General features: G+C 41.2%; 1 protein-coding gene across 1 annotated transcript in view; it reads left to right on the forward strand.

Annotated features, from left to right (window-relative positions):
• The window catches only part of LOC124180670, a 122579-nt gene that overhangs the window by 66701 nt on the left and 34013 nt on the right, over window positions 1-21865 (forward strand). The window contains exons 6-7 of the mRNA XM_046566415.1: window positions 16389-16549; window positions 16645-17039. Coding sequence (XP_046422371.1) covers window positions 16389-16549; window positions 16645-17039 — 556 coding nt within the window. The remainder of the gene's footprint in view (window positions 1-16388; window positions 16550-16644; window positions 17040-21865) is intronic.

Below are 21865 nucleotides of genomic sequence, written 5' to 3' on the forward strand. Positions count from 1 at the left end.
TTGGCTTATCCGTGAACACTCGATCGCTTCCGAGAGCATAACGGTTAAAGTTTCGATGCGGCTTCATCAATCCGCTCGTGCGCACTGTGTCCAAGTTGAGAGGTAGCGCAGTGACTAGCGTTACGGCGTCAAGTACTTGTGCCTCTTGTTCAGGTTGTTAGGTTTTTAAATAAGGTCACGCAATGTGGGTATTAGAATAATACAGATAAACTGTTATTTAACAAGAATCAGTTCACACGATACAGGTTAAAATGAAACGACGCCGTGACCCACGCGCTCACCGGATGAGCGCGTTTTAAACACAGACTGCGAATGTACAATAAGATGCCCATGTTCATAACGTACAGCCTACTTGTCCAGATTACTGGTTACACGGTACGCAGCGTCCCTGGCAGGCTTTCATATGCGGTGATATTTCTAACACCCCCACTATTATCACATACCATTGCACATTTACATGTTCGTAAGTATATATGTAAACTTACTTGCAATATAACACGTCTTATACCTATATAAGTGTTTTTTTTTTTTACAACAAGATATGATCACTTATTAAGTCCCAACATACTAACACAGTTCGAATATTTCTCATTCACTAGGGGTTTAGTTAGGATGTCTGCTAGATTTTCGTTCGACGCGATATGGTCCACTATGATTTCTTTCCTTTCCTGCGCCTCTCTGGAGAAATGGTACCTGATGTCTATGTGTTTGATTCGTTTATGGAATTTGCTCTCTTGGCTCAGTGATAGTGCGCTTTGGTTATCACAATACACTTTGGTTGGTCCGTTTGCATATTTTCCAAAATTCATATGCACCAAAAGTCTTCTTGTGTATATGACTTCATTAGCAACGTCTGACATGGCCATATACTCCGCTTCCATGGTCGAGAGTGCTACTGACATCTGTTTCGTAGATGCCCAACTTACCGGACTGCCCGCCAGCATTACCACATTTCCTGAGCACGATCTTCTAGTGTCTACGTCGCCTGCCCAGTCCGAATCCACATACGCGTGTAGTTGGTTCCCTGTCTTCTAGTATGAAATCAAGTGATTCGTTGTCTTCTTCAGGTATCGGAGAACGTGTTTTGCTGATTTCCAATGTTGTTCGCCCGGGTTATTGTTAAATCGGCACAGAACACTTGCAGCGTCGGCCAAATCTGGTCTTGTAGCATTCGCCAGATATATTAAACTCCCGATCAGCTCTTGATAGGGTATGTTCCTTATGTCCTCCATTTCTTCTGTTGTCGATGGCTGCAAATTCTTAGACACCTTCAGGCTCACGTCTATGGACGAGGATACTGGATTGCTTGATGACATCAGAAATTTTTCAATTATTTCCCTCGCGTATCTTTTTTGTGAAATTTTTATTGATCCTGTCGTACTTTCACGTTTGACGTTTACTCCGAGTATTTCACTCACAGGTCCCAATTCTTTTATTTTAAACACCCCACTCAGTCCCTGCTTAGTTTTATTTAACGCGTCTAATGATTTCGATGCAATCAATAAATCATTCACGTACACCACAATTACCAAAGTAGTGTCCATGACTTCTCCCACAAACACACATGGCTCTACACCTGTCTGTACCAGTCCAACTCGTTTAATTCTTCGCGTCACTTACGATGCCACTCGCGCCTGTTTGAGTCGGTACAAAGGTCTGTATAATTTGCACACCTTTCCACTTTCTTCTTCAATGACGAACATCTCCGGCTGTTCCATAAAAATCTCTATCGTTAATTAACCCTGCACGTACACCGTTACGACGTCCATTTGCTGTAGGTGAAGCTTTTCTTCTGCACAAGGAGAAAACAGAGTTCTGATGGTTTCCATCCTTGTGATTGGCGCATATACCTCTTCGTAATCGACACCGCGGCGTTGTTCGCAGACCCTTGCTACTAATCTTGCTTTATATTTGTCTGTTTCACCATTTTGACGCCGTTTTATGTGAAAAACCCATCTACGGGATATCACTCTATTTTTCACAGGTCTGTCAACTAGGTCCTAGGTCCCACACTCCATCAGTGATTTAGTCTTCTCTTCCATGGCTTGCAACCAGTGATTTTTATCCAGTCGAGACAAAGCTTCTTCCACCGTTGCTGGATCACCTTCAAGTGTGTTTTCAGCAATATTTGCTTCTTAATATTGCTTTTTCGGTCTTCCTGTTTTTCCTGTTCGTAGTGTCTTCGGTCTGCCTCTTCCTCTGCTGCTTATTTCGTTCACCGGAGGGCCCCGTTCTTCGCTCGTACTGAAATCGTCTTTTCCTTCTTCTGACTCCATGTTCGAACCTTCCACATTCTGATGATCTTTCGTGCCCTCGTCCTGCGTGAGTATCGGCAGCTCCACAAATTCCGAATTTACTTTGACTTCTGAATGCAGATTTTCAATGAATCTTGCATCACGGCTCCTGATTACTGTCTTTGTACCTTGTTTCCAAAATCTGTAAGCCTTTGCTTCAGTTGAGTATCCCACGAGTACTGCATCGAATTTCGCATCGAATTGAATTGTAGTAAATTAAATTTCCTACAAATTTGTTGAATATTTTTTCTTGTAGCTCTTGTTATTTACTAGATACGGGCAAAAAACAAGAATTTCATGAAGAAATTTGGTTTGGGTGGCCCGTACGACTTCGCCGGTGTGAGTTACGACTTCACTGCAATGAGCACTTTTGTAGAGCATTTCATTCTGAAGAAAATCTACCGACGTCCTAGACTACACCATGGAATGCCTCTGAACTGTAGATGTTTTAAAGAAAAAAATTAAAGTTTACGTGTATTTTAAGCGGGAAATCTTTACATACCTTGGACGAGCACTTAATATTAATATTAAGGGCTCAATCTTTCAGGAAATTTTTTTTGTTGTATTTCCAACAAAATTTCACGATGGGACCAAAAAAAAAAAAAAATAGTCCAAAAAAAAGCACCCTAATATAGCATATTTCGGAATAACATACAACTGCTTTGAAATAGTGAATTGTAATTTAAATATAACGCCCTTGTATTCATCAATGAAATAAGCAACAACCGTGAAGCATACTTTGACGAAGAAATAAAAAAACTGTAGCGACTTGCACACAAGGCGCAAAAACTTGACACCGCAACGCTAGCCAGTGCACCATCGATTCGCTTGGGCACAGCCCGCGCGAGTGGACTGACAAAGGTTGATTCACACTCGCTGTGAGCCTCGCTCGTGCCGCCACCTAGCGGTTTCAAAAGCTAAACAGCCAGCGTGTTTATTTATATTGGAGTAATACTGATATATATCGAAATAAGCAAAATATTATTAAATAAATGATATTTTCATTGTAATAGTAAGGTGAAAAGTTGAAAATGATAACGAGTTAAAACTCCAGTAGAAAATATGTAAGTATATAATTATGCAGTAATTAAAACTAAGTTTTCAGTGATAATTTGTAGGTTAAGAAGTTTAAAACAAGTATATTTTGACACACGGATAGATAGACAACATTGATACTTAGAAAACTGTCATGTATACTAGTAGTAGTAATCTTTATTGTTCCCCTTGGGGTTACAAGGACTTCCCTTTTCCTCTTCCTTTACAATATTTTTTTACATGTTTTCTTAACCTATTCTTACCCTAATTCTTACTTCCTACCTTATCCTTACTTAATTTCTAATTGCCTGTGTCCTGTGCCATTGCCTTGCCATTCCCTTACTTTCCCTCTTATCCTTTTCTTACTTTTTATCCTTATCTTTACTTAACCTTATCCTATTTTACCTTATTCTATTCCCTAATTCGTCCGTATCCTAATCGACTTCCATTTCCCATTCATCTCTCACTCTTTCATTTTCTTGTACATCCCTGATCCTCTCCAATTCTCTCATCCAGATTTCTCCCACCCCCTCCTCACCTAACATCTCCCTCACCACCTCCTGCCAGCTTTCCTCCCTTCTATCCCAGCCTACGCACCTTTCCCATACGTGCTCCCATGTTTCCTCCTCCCCCCCGCACACCCTACACCTTCTCTTTTCCTCTTCTTCCCAGTACCTTGCCTCCTTCATCTCGCTTCCTAACCTAAATCTTGCCACCCTTATCCACCTGCTTTCTCCCCATCCCTTTCCCAGATATCCTGGTATCCCTTCTCCTTTCACTAGCCTGTACCATCTGTTGTACCTCGATTCCCTTATTTTCTCCCACCTCTCTTTTCTCTGTTCTTCCCTCTCTCTCTCCTCTATTTCCCTAAACTCCATCTCGCCCCTCTCCCTTCTCGCGACTACCTCTCTACTCTCTACTCCCCTTTCCGCAAAGAAACTTTCCCTTTCTCTTTCCCACCTCGATCCCTGCCTCCCAGCTTCTGCCTTGTCCCTTATCTCTTCCCAGCATCTCCTAGCTAACTCGCTATCCTCCCCTCGCTCCATCTTCCTTTCAAAATTCCATGCCCTTCTCCCTGCCCTTATCCTTAGTTTCTCCCTCTGTAGTTCCTCCCTTACTAGATATCCCGGTGTTCTCCCATCCACTCCTAATGTCCATCTCAAAAATCTATCCTGTACCGCCTCGACCGCCCTCCACTCCCTCCACCCCCATATCTCCGATGCATACTCTATTACCGTCCATACTAGCCTGTCAAATAACCAAATCCTTTTTTCCCAATCCCTCCCAAACCTTCTTTTTCCTATTCCCCATACCTGCCTCATTACTACCCCTGCCTTCCGTACTCTCTCTTTCACCTGCGCTTCCTGTCCCCCATTGCACTTTACTCTATACCCTAAATAGCTGAACTCTTTCGCCTCCTCTATCCTTTTCCCTTTCCATCTCCAATCTATGTTTTTCCTTCTACCGCCTCCTTTCCTAAATCTCATAATCTTTGATTTCCCTACATTTACCGTCAGCCTTTTCCTATCCATATACCTTTCTAACTTCCTAATCATTACCTCCATTTCCTCTTCACTTTCCGCTAGTATCACTATATCATCCGCATAGGCTAAAGTGCATACCCTGCCGCCGGCTAACTCCACCCCCCCAACCCTTCTCCCTCTCCCCATTTCCTCTTCTAAGTCCGCCAGCAGCAGATTGAACACAAGCGGACTGAGCGGACATCCCTGCCTTACCCCCCTCGCTGTCCAAAACGCCTCTCCTAGCTTTCCCCCGCTCCTTACTCGACTCTTTGTTTCCTTGTAAATTTCCTCTATCCTTCCCCTTAGCCCTTCCCTCACCCCTCTCCTTTCCATAGTCTCCCACAGCACCTTCCTGTTCACTGAATCAAAAGCAGCTTTCAGGTCCACAAAAAACGCCACCATCTTTCCCTTATCCTTTCCCACCTGCCTATTGATTAAATAATTAAGTACGTATATATTGTCAATGGTGCCCATGCCTCTTCTGAAACCCGTTTGGTTTTGTGGTATCAAGCCCTTTTCTTCTACCTCTCTTTCTAACCTATCCGCTAATGCCATCGCATACACCTTATATAGAGTTGGCATCAAAGTCACCCCCCTATACTCTTCTACCCTTTTCCCCTCCCCCTTCTTAACTATCGGCGCTATCAATCCCTCCCTCCAATCCTCTGGCCAGCCCTCCCCCACCCAAACTCTATTACATGTTTTCCATATCCACTGCTCCATTTCTTCCCCCCCATACCTCCATACCTCGCTAACTATTCCATCCCCCCCTGGTGCCTTTCCATCCCACAGCTTTCCTATCACCTTTTTAATCTCTTCCCTCTGCAGCTCCCCTTCTCCGTCCCCCTTCCTATTTACCGACTCCCCGCCTTCTGTTACCTTGCTTTCTACCCCGCCTAATAATCCCATGAAATACTCCCTCCACTCCTGATCTCCTATTTCTTCATTCACCCTCTTCCACTTCTTTCTTTCCCTATTAACTATCTCCCATACCTTGCTTTCTGTCTTTGCTTCCGCTGCTTTTTTTATGAATCCCTCATTTTCTTTCTTTTTTCTCTCCTCGCATAGCCTATTATATTCCCTTCTTCCCTTTCTCTACGCGTCCCCTTCTCCCTACCCCTTTCTCCATTTCCTTAGACTCTGCCTAACTTCCGCTTTTTTTCGCCTACATTCCTCATCCCACCATCCCTTTTTCGCTTCCCTCCCCCTCCCTCCTACATCTAAGGCTCGTCTAAACTCCCTTATTCTTTTCTCTATCTCTTTCCCTACATCCACTTCTCCTATCCCCTCCCATTCGACTTCTGTTCTAAACCTCATCCTACCCTCCTCCGTCCAGTCTCCTCTACTAGTTCCCCCTACTCTTTTTCCCTTCCTTGTCCTAGCCACTGCCCCCCTCAACCACACTATTACCGGGTGATGATCCGAGTCAACCCTATCCCCAATCTCTATCCTTTTGACCCTATCCCTCACCTCGATGTCTCCTATAGCGTAGTCTATCACTGTCACCTCTGCCCCTCCTACATACGTAAATTCCCCCTCCTCATCCCCCTCTATGTTCCCGTTCATTATTGCCCATCCTGTCTCCTCTAAAAATTGCACCAGCTGCCTACCTTCAGAGTTTATTTTCCTGTCCTTTGATTTCCTACTCCTACTCTCCTCCTCTCCTTCTCCCCAGCATCCTCCCCCCTCCTGCCCTGTCCTGGCATTAAAATCCCCCCCCACTAACACTTTTACCCCTCCCTCTATCTCTTCTGCCCGCTCCTTCAATTCCTCTATCTTCTCTTTTAGGTCCCCATTTATGTATATTCCTACTACTACCCATTTTTCCCCCCCTACACTTATTTTCCTTGCTATCATGCCCTCTTTTACCTCTTCCCTCCCTCCCTCCCCACTTACTATCTCCCTTCTTACCCCTGACAGCATTCCGCCTATTGCTCTTCCCTTCCTATTTTTTCGCACCGCATACTGCACTTCCCATTTATACCCTACTGGCAACTTATTTCTAATCCTTTCCCACCCCTTCTTTTCTATCCATGTCTCCATTAGAAATATTACATCCCATTCCCCTAGCCCCCTCCAGAAATCTTCATCCTTTCTCGCGAGCCCCGCCACATTCCAAAAAGCTACTTTCCACCCCTCCCTTACTGTCTCGCCTACTCTCCTCTCTCTCCTCCTTATCTCCCTCCCCACCTGCCTCTGTCCCCCCCCACTACCCATTCCCCGACTGCCTTTCACTACGTACCCTTCCCTGTGCTTCCATACTTCCCTTTTGTCTTTCCTCGCTTGCTGACCTTTCCCTATCGCTTTCCCCTACTTTTCCCCTCCCCTCCCTTTGCCCCCCTTCCCTCGCTCTCCCTGTACCATCTCTAAGCACCTCTCCTATCTCATCCCACTTCCACATTTTCCCTTCTATCCAGATCTTTGCATACCCTATTCTTACTCTGTTTCCCCTTCTCTCCTCAATAGCTGCTATCTCCCTCAACTTCCATTTCATTCTTCTCTCTGCCCAGGTGAGATCCTCGCCTATTCTCTCCTCCCTCCCTTTGAGTAGGCTTTTTCTTCCCATTACCTGCCTCTTTTGCTCCCTATTTCCTAGTCTTGCTATCCATATCCCCTTTTCTCCCCCCTTTTTCGCGCCTACCTCCCACATATCCTTTACCTCGACCTCCACCCCTATCAGCTGCAAAATCTTTTTCAACTCTTCCTTTTCTCTTCCCTTCTTAAGTCTCGCTCCTCTCACTACTATATTTCCCCTTCTTTCTTCCCTTTCTTTCCTCTCTATGGCCCACTCCATCTCTTTTAATCTATCTATTGCTACCTGCGCCACTTCCGCATTCCCCTGTACCTGCCTTTCTCCCCCTCCTTCTGCACTCTTCTTTTCTAATTCTAACAGCCTCTCCTTTACCCTTTCCATCTCCCCCCCTCTCCGCTCTTCTACCTCTTCTAGTCTTTTACCTAGATCCCTTATCATTTCCTTCATCTCCCCCCTCTCTACTTTCCACTGCTCTTCCCTTCTAGTCATTTCGCCTTTAATCTTTTCCATTTCTTCCCTGATCCCCCTTCCCTGCCCTTTGACCTCCTCTAGACCTATCTTTAGCTCTTCCCTAATCAACCTTAGCATATCTTGTATACCCCCTCCCTCTGCCTTCCCTTCCTCCCCTGTCTTACCCTCCGGCGACCGGTGCACTTTCCTGCTTTTCCCAAATACTCTTTCTCTTTCCTGCAACCCGTCTACCTCCTCCTCCCCTTTTTCCCCTTCCTCCTCCCGCTTTTTCTTCCATAAGTCTAGCACCGTCGCCGATCCCAGGCTATGCCTCCTATCCCTCCCTAACGCTGCTACTGCCCCCGGCCTACCTTTCTTTTTCTCCTCCTCTTCGCTGTTCGCCCCTTCTTTTTGGCCACCCGCGTTACTCATACTCTTTCTCTCCTTCGCCGCTCCCTACCTTATCTATCCGCCGCCTACCTGTCTACTCTATCCCCCTTCTTACTCCCTAGATGTCACTGCCTCTTCCTATCTTATCCGAATCGTTGCCGTCCGCCAGCTCTTTCTGCCTAACCTCAAAAATCTCCCCCTTCTTTCTTTTTCACCCGCCCTTCCCTTCTATCCCTGCCTCCCCATTCCCTTCACCCGACCTCCCGTCTATGTCTTTCCCGCTCCTTCTCTGCCCTATTTCCTTTTCTCCTCACCTTTGCTATCCTACTAAATTCTCGCCTTTTCTCTCGCACTCTTTCGCACACCTGTCACTCACATTCAAACGGAAACGGAAGTCCCTGTCATGTATACTATTAATATATAATAAATAATTTTTTAATGAAAAAATCCGTAGTCATGGATGTTTTAATAGACAGGATTCGTTCAACTACAGCCTCGTTAAAACCAATCGACTTATCTACTATATCTGTTAGCGATGTGCCGCATTGTACCTCTTCATCTTTCATTTTTTTTCTATTCACAGTAGTTTTGAGAGTGGCAATGTCCGGTATTTCAGTGTGAACTTCAACATTACAGTAATTAGTCATGTAAATATATCTGTTACAAGTGAAAGTTTCTGTTTGTTCGATACCAGCAGAACTTACAAAATCTACTTGACACTCTTGATCAGTTTTTAAAATTACTTCGGCACTGCTTACATCCATAGGTACATGTCCACTATTATTGACAACATTTTTAGAGTCGTCATTAACTTGATTTCCAGTATCACAATTCACTCCGATGTTATGCTTGTGAAGAGTCTTTCTTCGGTTAATGAGTCGATTGTACCTATAATTAATAGATACATATGTTATTATATGAATATAAATGTATATATTATTCAATTTTATAACTATTTTTTTGTTTTTCATGTATTTACCTGCTTAAAACAGCTCTTTTATTTACTTGCTTTGCATGATAAACAGGAAGGAATAGAGTTGGCGCGTAGCTTGAACTCGCAGGATCATCTGATTCTTTCTTGCCAATGAAACGAGTATTACATATTACGTGATGAGTTTTTAGAGTCCACTTTGAACATCAGGACTGAAAAAAACAATAATACTTAAGTATTTATATAGTGTTTCATGCAGATAGCATAACAGTTCACCTATTAATATAGTTGGCTTGGTTTTAAAAATATAGAAAACTAAGGCATCGAAAGTAAGGTTATGTTAATTACTTTTTTTTTTACAGCAGCAATCCATTTTTGCCTTTGACCTATTTTATGTGATGCAGTTGGAAACTTGTAAAATATACAGTCACTAATTTTACCGTTATTTTCGCACTTAACAACACAACAAGTGTAATTCCACATACTGTTTATTATTTCTCATACAAAATGCTACCACAATACACGCTGGCTCAACTCACTACTCGCCACCCCGCGCGCGATCGTTTCGCAGCTTCCCTCCAAGCGGCGGCTCACAGCGAATACGGCACGGACTGGCAGGTAACGGCAACAGAACGTACCGGCACGACAAAACTTAGTATCATGGGTTTCAATACTACTGCACACACTAATCAGCAACGACCCACGCATTCCGTCAATGGCACGGACCGGGTCCGATCGACATTGCTGCAAAAAATGTTTTAACGGTCTGCTACGGTACCTGTTGGTGCTTGCCAACCAGTTTAAGCATGAAAACGGTACAAGACGGACGAAACGGAGCTAAAATGGATCGAGAAAAATTTATTTGAAATGTAGAATCGTGCAAGGCATTGTACACTTGGGGACAATGAATCTGAGACGGCTAATTCTGTACACTAGACAGTTAAGTTGGCAACACAAAAAAACCTACAGCGCCACAGTCAGCCGAGCGCGAAACAAACTCAATCTCAATAAACGTAACATAACCCATGACCGTCGAATCTAGCCTTAGAATACGTGTCAATCCAACAAGTTATTATTCCCGCCGTATTCCAAGGTTAGAATCGATGGTCAAGTGTTATTTCATGTTCATTGCGATTGAATTTGTTTTGTGTTTGACCCACTCTGGCGCTGTAGATTTCACTGTGTTACGAACATAATTGTCTAGTGTAAGAAATTAGCCATCTCAGACTCATTGTCCCCAAGTGTACGTAATGAACCACCTGAGGTAAAGCGATACTACATTGAAGGAAAATGATGTCACCTGAACCAGTCAGGCAACATGAATTATTTATTATTTATAACAAAAATTGTAAAAGAATGTTGTTTTGAGATTCAATACGTTCTTTTGACTTCTTGGTTTGGTCTTCGTCTAGAATTAAGGCTATGAGAGCTAGTTCATAGGTACTCCATGATTAGTTCATTACGACTGCAAAATCTTAACTGACCGATAATTGCAGCTGCAATTTGAACATACGCATAAAACTATCGTACCGACCAGTGCTGCCAGAAAGCGGGTAAAAAGTACCCCTTCCCTAGCAGCTTGCGCGCATCACACACTGTGTGACAGCTGTGTGACGTTGTGTGTGTGCGCTCTCTTCATTGCTTGGTAGGGGAACATTTCCCCTCGATTTGTCAGCTGACTCGGCATCGTTCGGCTTCCGTCGCCATCCCGACACACCGACGTGCACCGTTGACGTTGTGTGAAATCATGCGCGGGATCTGTGGAAGGGGTACTTTTTACCCGCTTTCTGGCAGCACTGGTACCGACACCGGGACGTTCCGTTGCCTTCACGTGACGGTCCGTGCGGTACAGTGTACAGTGTGAATATACGCGTAAAACTGTCGTGCCGGTGCCAATACGTTCCGTTGTCGTTACATGACGGTCTGCGCCTATAGTGAGAATCAACCTTAAGCCGAAATATGTACTCGTTTATGAAAGTGATAACTTCTTTAGCGCCGTTGGTGAAAACTTCTTTAGCATGGGCGTGATTTGAAACTCGATGAAACGAAATGAAACGTTTATCGATGTAACGAAATAAAACGACTATCGATGGAACGAATAATTATTCCACTCTTGATACTGCATTCTCCTCATTCTCTCGCAGTATAATTTCTGAAGATTTCACTTATACCACATGTGAACTGCACACATGTTTTTTTTTTCATTATTTTTTTATGATGCAAATCCGTGGGTTACAGTTGATAGGTTCTCCTCGTAAGGAAATGAAGGTAGCTTGCACAGTCAGAAATTGAATTTTGACAGATGTACTTTAAAATCACGTAATTTTGAGAAAGTGCTCAAAACTATCATAGCAACGCATCATCAAATCAAATGATTTGAAGATAATTATTTCACAGTTGGATCGCAAACGGCTTTATTAAAGTGGTTAAAGAGTTTAAGAATACGATTCTTTGTGGATTTTGCATTATTTTTGCAGCAAACGGCGTCACGGTCTTAGGTCAAAAACTGTTTCAAAAGAATCTCTGTTGAAAATTTTGAAGTGATATAGTTAAAATTTATCTGGCCTTCTTGTAATTGTTGAAGGCTTCATTTTTGACCAAGTACTTGTGAGTTCATTACAAATCTGATATTCGAAGGGGAGGTTGACATGCCTTAATTGATTCAATAGATTCGATTATGAGCAGACAAAGGAGATGGTAGTTTTTTAAGTTGGCTGATCTGAATCGACCCACGCTCTGGCGGATAACAGTACAGTACGCGCGCGTCATAACACATAACTCGAGGGTGTAGGGGCATTGATTGTAATGAACGGCGGTCCTCCGCACTCCGTGGCAGGCAGTTACTGAAGCCCTGTGTATCTATTTTGGTAGTGGGGACAGAAAAAGGCATAGCGCACGCTGAAAAGAGAAAAAAAATATCAGTTGGTAGGTGATAGTCGCGTGAGCACTAGCGAGAGGAGAATGACAGAGTGTAATATACCGTGCGCGTACTGATCACAATCAAATTCATGGAATTAAATGATACGGTTAACCTACCTTGACCTTCACCTGGCACGTTCATCTGGTGTAACATTGCTGGCACTTTAGAGTCGTTAACCGTTATCTCTGCGTCACTCTTCAGTGACGTCACGTGTTACAAGAATTCGCAACAATCGATTTGAAAATCAATTTTGCCTATTGTGCAATTTGATACGCACCTGAGAGAACATTTTGATGCAGAGCTTATCGATATATCGAAAATGCCTCGTTAGCGCAAGTTCTCCGCGATCCTGCTTTTAGTGGGCTGAGGTGCTACCCTGGCGCTAGTTGAACCGCCAAATTTCGCAATGAGCAGTGTAAGAGAAAAAAGGCGGGAAGAGGCCTGAGGCTCAGCGGTCACCAGCTGGATTCTCTTCCGCTTTGGACTCCCTCGCTGCTGGGATCTGTGTTGTGTCCAGATAAGAGAACCAGATAAGAACCTTATCGACCTGCCTTAGAATTTAGCACCATTGTGCTAATAGTTAATTCCTTTGAAACCGTCGACGAATTCTGCTTGGTACCTTCAAACCTCAAAAAACAAAAAGACACATGAAGCCTATGATAAACCTTATTCGAAATCACGTAATTTGTCCCTTACGGAATTTCGAATGCGTGATTCTCGTTGTGGGGCTCTTTTTGTAATCTAACGTAATTGCTTTTGCAAAAATGCTAATTTTCTGTTCCGACTAAGGTTCAGGGAGCTGCTGGTAACGTGCATTCGGAATGCCACGTTACAACTACCCTCCTCCGCCTAGACGGAATGGTGCTATAGCGCCAGCGTTGTATTCCGCGAGCTGAACCCCGTGAAGTGACCGATAGCTCAAAGTATTTTAAACGCAATTGCGCTTTGCTGAAACAAGAAAAATCGAAATTGATAGAGAATTCCTCATCCCCAATCTAGATAGCAATTCTCCCGTGTAAGAGTCCAGATTCGCTGACGAACCTGAAATAATTTAATCGCTATACAATATCTCTTTTCCCGGGACCATTAAGAAAGCAAAGAAGAACATGCCACATTCAATGAGATTTTACTTAGTCTTCAATCTCCGTTTGGTTATTTTTGTACACTCTGTTTATATTAGGAGGCGGCACCCTCGGTATATGTCGCATATAGAAGCTTGCCAGCATATGAAGCTCCTTAACGCTCGTACTTGTAGCTCAATTTACTCCCGCAGGGTTCCCTTTTCTGCTTCCACTACCTCCACTATTGCCCTTGGAGCAGCTTGTGGGACTGGGGCTTCTACTGGTGTCAGATCTCCTTCTAAAGGTGCTTGCTAGGCTTAGGTTGCCGTAGGTGGTCTGGGCGGGAGCTTCTCAGGTTGTCTCTGCATACTCTCCCGGTAGGCGGTACAGGAATGGCCCCTCTCCCAACAGTCCCAGCATTCGATTGTTGGTAGGTACTCCCTCCAGTTCTCTGGTGCTAGCTGCGAATTATTCTGAGTGAACCCGCATGATACTCTGAGGATCTAATCTAGGGTCACCGTAGCCCGGATGGCTCTCGGCAGATCTTCGTACTCAGACCCTCGCAATCTACTGGAAATCAAAAGTCCGTAGCTATCACTGACTGTACTCTCTGCCATTCGTCTCCCTTTTGTGGAATCACCTTTTTTGTTTCTGCCACTAATTTCGATATCTTCAAATTGCGCTACTACTGTACTCTATTCCTTTCCCAATTAATCGTTACATTAACGGGAAGATGTTTCTACTACTGCAGGAGACAGCCACCGTTTGTCCGCTACTCGGTTATAGACAGCCTTTTGCACAGTCCTTGTTTCCTCATCGTCCGCTCTATCTCATGTCGGCCATTACCAAACGTTGGTGGTAGTTTGCCCGCTCTTGGTTGGAGTGCTTCAAACCCGTAGTCGAAAAAACCCACCAAAGTCAAACGAGTAAGAGTGTTACGTATAAACGATAGTCGGAGCAAAAGCAAAAGAACAAGATGGTATGCAAAATTCAAGGCATAAATAGTGCATCTCCGTTCGAAAGAACCATGTGCATAAATTATGGTAAAGTGAGACAAAAATTCACAAAAATTCGAAAACAAAGATTGAAAATAAAGGTCTCGGGCTGAAAAAACATAATTGTTGCACCTGCAACAATAAAAAAAAGTCAGCTACCAATCTGCGAACAAGGTCATTATACAAAATCATAGCAAGGAATCAATTGAAACACAAATTCTAGAATCAAAATTCAAAAAGCAGCGAAGTGAAATTAGCGAAATCGTAGATATAGTACGCAAATATAACCGGTGTATTCATTTGACACCCGGTATATTGGTTGCTCCGTAGCGTAAGTCGTGATTTTCATTCAATATTAATCGCCACCCTTTGTATTTATTTTCTATACACGAGGTAAGCGAGATACCTCAGTGTCGCTTATTCGTAAAAGCTGTACACAACGCTGGACTCAGGCGTGTCTCTTCACTCTCTCCTCTTCTCCAGCCGCTGTAGACGATAATCTGCGACTGTTCGCTGTTATCAAATATTGAACTAAAATATCCCGGCGGATATTTCCGCGAGGCCGCAATTCGTCATCTTAAATTTTCAGCGGATTTTTTCTCAAGACCCCACAATGGGTGCCATCTTGTGACGTTCATTTCCGGTGGGTCCAGAAAAAATGTTTCACGGCTTGGACTGGACTGGGATTTGTGGCCCGAAGCCATTTGCTTTCCGGGCGATTGTTCCGACCACTGAGCTACTCAGGCCTCTGCCGAAACACCTTCCCGGACTGCTACTCGACTAGGTCGAGAAATGTCACGTTACAATAGACATATTTGAGTAAGATTGGGTGATATCGATTGAATATCGGTATATCCAGAATTATATAGGTATTTTCTAGTATATCCAGGTATGTCTCGGTATGTACGAGTGATTCAATTATATAGTGGTTTATCTGGATTGTATGGGTGATTTCAAATTAGTATCGGTACATATGAGTGTGTACGAGGTATTCAGATTACATACGGTGTGAGTTTTATCTAATATCGCATGACGGAGGGGCCTACTCTGTCAAAGTATGTGTGTATTAATAAGCGTAGGTAAGTTTTCATCAAGTTAATTTATAGGTTCGGTATCACATGAACAGTAGAGTATGAACTAATTCACACATGCTCTGCCATATTAAGCATCATAGCACTTATACATAATGGGATATACCCAGATATGTTCGAAATTACTCTTTTATTAAAATTTGGATATACCGATATATAATCTAAGTCACCCTTACTTTCTTGAATATACCTATGTGTGCTCGAAATTAGCCATACAACTCGAATACACCAATTTGTATTTATTTGCGTGTTTTTGCGAGTCTAAATTAGGATATTCGAGTAATTACTAATAATTTTAAGTTTTCATCCTACTACATACAAGTGAGTTTCTCAGAATGTTACTTGTAAATAACCCAATAAAAGTTTAAGGCGTTGCGACAAAAAATACACCAAAAATTTATGGTACGAATGGGGGGGCTTTATTTGGTTAATAATGAATTTTAATGGATTGAGACATCTCACAGACATCAAGGTCATCGTGATTTTCTAAATTCTTTTAATCAGCTCGAAAAATGATTCTAATTATCTTTCCGAAATGCATTTATCGCGAAAAATGTTTTCAATTACATTTCAACAATGTAATTAGCTCGGAAAATATTTTTACTTGCATTTCCGAAATGTACTTGGCTGGAAAAATGTTATCAATCATATTTGTTATTTGTAATCAGAAAATCTGACGTCCTAATTACAATTGTAATTAGAAAAATTTTCGACAATTATGACACTTATAATTTGTAATTGGAAAAATTTATGATACCAATTATATTTCTGTATTGTTATAAGAAAATTTTCCGATACCAATTAGATTCGTATTTTGTAATTAGAAAAATTTTCCGTACTAATTACAATTGTAAGTTGAAAACAAAAAAGTTATAATTACTAATTACATTCGTAATTTGTAATCAATAAAATTTCCATTACCGATTGAATTTACAATTTGTAATTATAAAAAGTTCAAGCACTAATTAGAATTGTAATTTGTAATTTGAATTTAATTAATTACTGAAAGTGATCAATTATGTCCAACACTAATACCCGGTGTGGTGCTTCTTCGTAAATGAGTTTTATTTGAGTTTCAGAGCAACGTTAAAATATTCTTTAGTATTATTATCCCTCTGGGATTCATGCACTTACTTGCACTTATATTGTTATTTTGACTACGCAGGTGCTGGCAATCGTTCGAGAGTTGGAAGGGTATGAAAGCTATGCCATATTAGCTAATTTTGGAGTCCATTTTGCTAATGTAAATCTAACTGCATTGACAAATTTCCCGACTGAAAATGTTACTATATGCCTTGCGAGTGCAAACTCTTTGGTGGAAACAGGGTAAAGTCATCAACCAACATCTAAAATTCTATAAATTTACTGCTATTGTTAAGCATAGTGGTATTTTCTAATCTATAAATACTTTTCGGATCTAGAACGACAATCAATGTTAACTCGGTCGTACTGACGGCAAGCGCTGCGGTTGTTCTGTGTAATAAAGTAGCCGATGTAACAGAACCTGAAACAACAACGCCAATTACGAATACTGAAGCAGTAATTCTTGATGATTGGTTCACAACCGCATCCATCTATCAAATCTACCCTAAATCATTCCAAGACAGTAATGATGATGGCGTGGGTGATCTGCAAGGTATTATTTCTCGGCTCGATCACTTGCGAGAAACAGGAATTACAGCGATCTGGCTAAACTCGATAGCTACGTCACCGCAGATCGACGGAGGTTACGACATTACGAATTTCACAGACATCGATCCGATTTTTGGAAACCTCGAAGATTTTGCAGAACTCGTACGGCAAGCGCATGCAAGAGGTAAGATAGATGGACATAAAAAAAAAATCTTAATTTGGAACAAATCGTCTAGAAAACTTTTACTTTTGGAAATACCAGAACTTCTTGCTTTTTAGTTGTTAGGAAAAATAAAATATTCGGAAGCAGATTTTAAGATTTTTCCAAATCTTGACATGGCTCATCTGAATTTATTCGAAATCTAATCACTCCTAAGTTTGAATGAGATGAACCAACAGATGAATTATCATTAGAATTGTCCATACGCTTTTAAGCTTGTCGTTTGAAAAAATGTGTGTTCGTGCAAATCATCTAAGAAAAGCGCGGCCAATTTTGCTTCTAATCTAATCGGATTTGAGCTCGGAAGAGCCACGTAATTGCTACCGAAATAATTAAAATCTGTTCATTGGTTCTTGAGATGTTTTTGGACGGAAAATTGATTACAAACACACCAGCTTTTCAAGAACTTCCCCCTCTTATGCGTTCCGAGCTCATGAAACATAACATCATCAAATAAAATCTTTATATATTTTGTTATACAGGTCATACGACAATTACTCAACCTATAAAAAATGCAAAACTTAAACAGCTATTAGTTACGAGGAGTCGCGTTGGTTGAAATCATTTTTCTTGAAACTTCGGCTATGGTTCGGATGATAAATTCCGTTTCACTTTGTTTCATCCGAAATACTGTAAGGGTTTTGCGTTTTATTCTGATCAGTATGCTATCTCTCATCGTGATCTGGAACCTACCTGAGAGTCATTCTTTCTGGTCCTCCGCAGGATTATATTTTGACATACATGTGCATTTTACAGCAACGTTCAGTGATTTTATTGGAAAATAATGCCATATTTTCAGTGAGCCTACCATTCTAACAATCTTGTATAGGGTCGGTTGGAAAAATTTCGGATCAAAATATGGTTGTCTGCTGTAAAATTTTTGACAGGCTTGAGTGGACTGTATTAAAATTTTCATCTGTCCTCTAGCTTCAACTTAGACAAAAAGGGAGAAGTTTCCTATTAACCAGATATTCGTAGGTTTATTCTCTGAGAAAACCAGATCTCATTCAAATTATGATACAATACGTAAAGATGATGTATGGCACTCGAATTAATATCCATCAGAGAATTGAGAAAGCTTTCTATAGCATACATACAAAAGCCAGCAGGTAACAGTAAAACAAGGGAAGTGGAAATCTTTTAAGCTAGTAAAAATAGTGACAGAAGTGAAAAAATAGCAATTCAAAAATACGGTTCATGGAAGCAGCATAGTGAGAAAAGACAGTGGAAACCGACCTGGTGAAAATAAAAGATTTAAAATGGACCCCAACGAGAAAACCGAATTTCGAATTCACAAAGACAGTTGGGATAATTTATACATTGAAAAATTAGAACTTCATTTCGCAGCAAACAATGTGCTGTCTGCAAAACACATTGCCATGCTACTAACAAAAGTATGTGCGTAGTTCTGTGTTAAGTTGATAGCGAATTACAACCGCGCCAAAATATAAAATATTCAATGAAAGCAAATTCCGAATTCACAATGACGATTGGAATATATACGTTGCAAGACTTGGAATCTATTTTACAGCAAACGATGTGCCATCTGCAAAACAGGCTGCCATGCTACTACGAAACGCAAATGTGGAAGCCTACAAGTTAGTACGCAAATTACAACCAACTGAAAAATAAAATCAAGGAAATCGTAAAATTATTGGAGGAATACTCGAATCTTAAACGCAATGAGGCAATTGAGCGATGCAGGTTTCAACAAAATGAACAAGTCCCAATAGAAACCGTCACGTTTTCCGGGAGTTTCTTACAGTTGCGTGCCCTTGTGATGGGCCGTTCTAAAACGCCACGTCACACAAGATAGAAACTAAAATAAAATCTGGAGTTTAGGATCTCGCCGTATTGCGGTGTTATCTATCAGCAAAAAAAAAAGAACCTGGAATCGTTTCAGTAAGGAAAGATTTCGCTCCTCGATAATACTCGGTGCTAGGTACACGGTCACGTTGAGATCTTTCGATTAGAACACTGCGTGGGGATTTGCTTAGCTATGGGCTACTTTGTTAATCAAGAGCTCCACAGAATCATCAATTAGACATCTATCTACATTTGTACTGAAACACGAGAAAAAAGTATCTCCAGCCAGTAGTCCCGTCAATAGGAGTATTTGCCCCCAAAAGGTGGGGTAGTAGTGATTTTGATATATGTTATTTCCGGGTATCGATGAAAAATAAATGCAAGTTTCCGACCTGAATGGCGAAGAGGGGGGGGGGGGGGGGAGGTACGTGCCCAATCTACCATCTTGGATTAAAGTTACAAAAAATCTGTTTTTTCGAAATGATTCCTCAACAGTTAACCTTACGATAATAGAAGTTTTTGACACAAATTTGAAGAAAACTGAGTTCTCTAAATTTTTTGCACCAAAATTTTTTTGTAAGTCTGATGTGTGAATAGTTCCAGTAGCAGTAGAGTGAACATTTTTCCAAAATATTGTCCAACATCTATTCACGGTAAATTTTGGAAAAATAATGTATGGCGGGCTGAAAGTACATGTTTAAAAAAATCGTTCCAGAAAAATTGTGCCAATTTGAAGTTTACGATTTGCAGTTGTTTGATTTTTTAATTTTTCCGGTAACTCTAATTTTCTGCGTTCTATGTTCAAATATCGGAAAAATAATGATAGGATCGCGTTCCGCGGAAAATGGGCGATCGGATTTTTTTTTTCAGCTCATAGTATGCGAAATACAGTTAAAACATGATTTTTTAAATTTAAAAACCCGATACTAACTTAGACAAAAACTATCTACTCCAGTCAATACGTTGTTGTCCTACAAAAATCGGGGGAGAAATGATTTTGAAATATGTTACCTAGTTGTGGGCGCCGATGAAAAATCCATGATTTTGACTTTAGGGAAGCGTGTCGGCGCGGTCTGCCATGTTGGATAAAAGGTACGAAAAATTGTTTTCTTCTAATTAGCTCGTTACACATCATATTTACGAAAAAAGTGTTTATACAAAAGTTGTACGGAATTTAGTCTTATCCAAATATCTATTGCACATTTTTACCGTAGAATGAAAAATTCAGGAATAATTTTCAAAAAAGAATTTTTTGAGACTTCAATCCAAAATGGCGTACGCCCCCAAACCAAGTCAAAATCTTGGGTTTTTCATCAGCACCCGGCACTAAATAACATATATCTAAATCCTTCCTACCCATCTTTTGTAGGGCAAGTCTTTTTTACTCCCTAACATCTGGACTATATGGGCTTCTCCTCGAACGCTTCGCGCATCAACTTGACCTCTCGATCGCCTTCCTCACACCGCACAATTCAAAGTGAGTTGGCTAAGTGTAAAGTACAGATCGTGCGTATTATTTCCACATATGAGCGGGTGCACCTCACTTAGCTAGAAAATAAAAAAAAAACTGTCAAGTCACGGATCTTTGTGCTAATCAAAATATCCGTAGTATTATGTAAAAAAAAAATACCATTTCAAGGATTTTTAATTTTTTTCAAAAATGGCGGAGTTACAGCTATGTGAATATTTGTAAACCACTGTTGCACCGCTATGTTTGAAAATTCATATCTCCGAAACTGTTCATCGGAGCAGACTTATCTTGCAATCATTCTGTTGGTATAAGAATACGCTTCCATACAAAAAATTTCATTTAAAAAAAAATATTTCTTTCAATTTTTTTTACGTTTTTATTATTTTTATTTTTTTTTGATTTCGCTGCCATTTCCGCGCGACTAACAACAATTCATGGAGATAATTTTTTTCAGATACCTGTATCATTTCCCTTCAACCTTAAAAAAAAAAAATTTATGGAGAATATTGGCGAACGCAGTTAAAATTCATAACTCGCGCCGCGTGGGATTCACGGTATAACGAGCGTAACGTGCTTCCCTCTCGCGTGCTTCTTCGATCATATACATATCGTTTTTCACTGCTCGTGTCCGGCGTCCAGTTCTTACCGCTGCTTTGTACGACGCACATCGTTCTATCAAACATTTTCTTTTATGATGTCAATAAATAATACGATTGTACAATAGTGACCTACGTGGCTATCTAATTATTTGCATCCCCCACTGTGGCACCTGTTTAATAGAGAAAAACCTGGGCCGGAGGAAAAAAAAGAAATGTTTCGTCGTGTGTCACCGCGCGAGCTGATGCACGTCGGCGCTACTCTCGCGAGCTCGCTGTGTTGCGTATAGTGGAAATAAGTTTCATTTGATGCTCTTCTACTTACCCAGGCTATCCATTCTACGAAAATAGTTATTCAACCACCTTAGCCCTTCTGTATCCGTTGTAATGATTCTTTATGATTTTCTGTCAGTAATTATAATATTGTAAGCGGGTCGTACCTAAAGTTAAAATAGCCACCTCGTTTTATTTATTATTGAACTACATACACTACAGAACAAGAAAAAGGTAAACTTATCTTTCTAACATGGGCGTGTCCGATTGTAAAATCGAAAAGAACGCTAATAGTCGTAACAAAAGATATAGCAGGCACAAAAAATAGAAGGACAGAATAACTTAATAAATAAATTTATAATGGCCGATCCATGTATAACTAAAATCTAACGACAAAAAAAATGGCCGGGTTTAAGGTTATAAAAGATAAAATGAGCCAATAGGCGTCACAAAAGAGAATTAAAAAGAGCGGAACCAAAAAAAAAAGAACGAAATAAATATGTATAAATAATAAAAGGGACAAAACAAAACAACACAGAGCTACTGGGAACCCCGGGGTCTTCTTTGTAGGCCAGGTTCCTTCTTCTTGCTCACGAATATCTCCTGTCCTCCAGACTACTCGGCAACGGGATAATCAGTTTGTG

The sequence above is a fragment of the Neodiprion fabricii genome, chromosome 4, assembly GCF_021155785.1.
Source record: "Neodiprion fabricii isolate iyNeoFabr1 chromosome 4, iyNeoFabr1.1, whole genome shotgun sequence".
Taxonomy (NCBI): domain Eukaryota; kingdom Metazoa; phylum Arthropoda; class Insecta; order Hymenoptera; family Diprionidae; genus Neodiprion; species Neodiprion fabricii.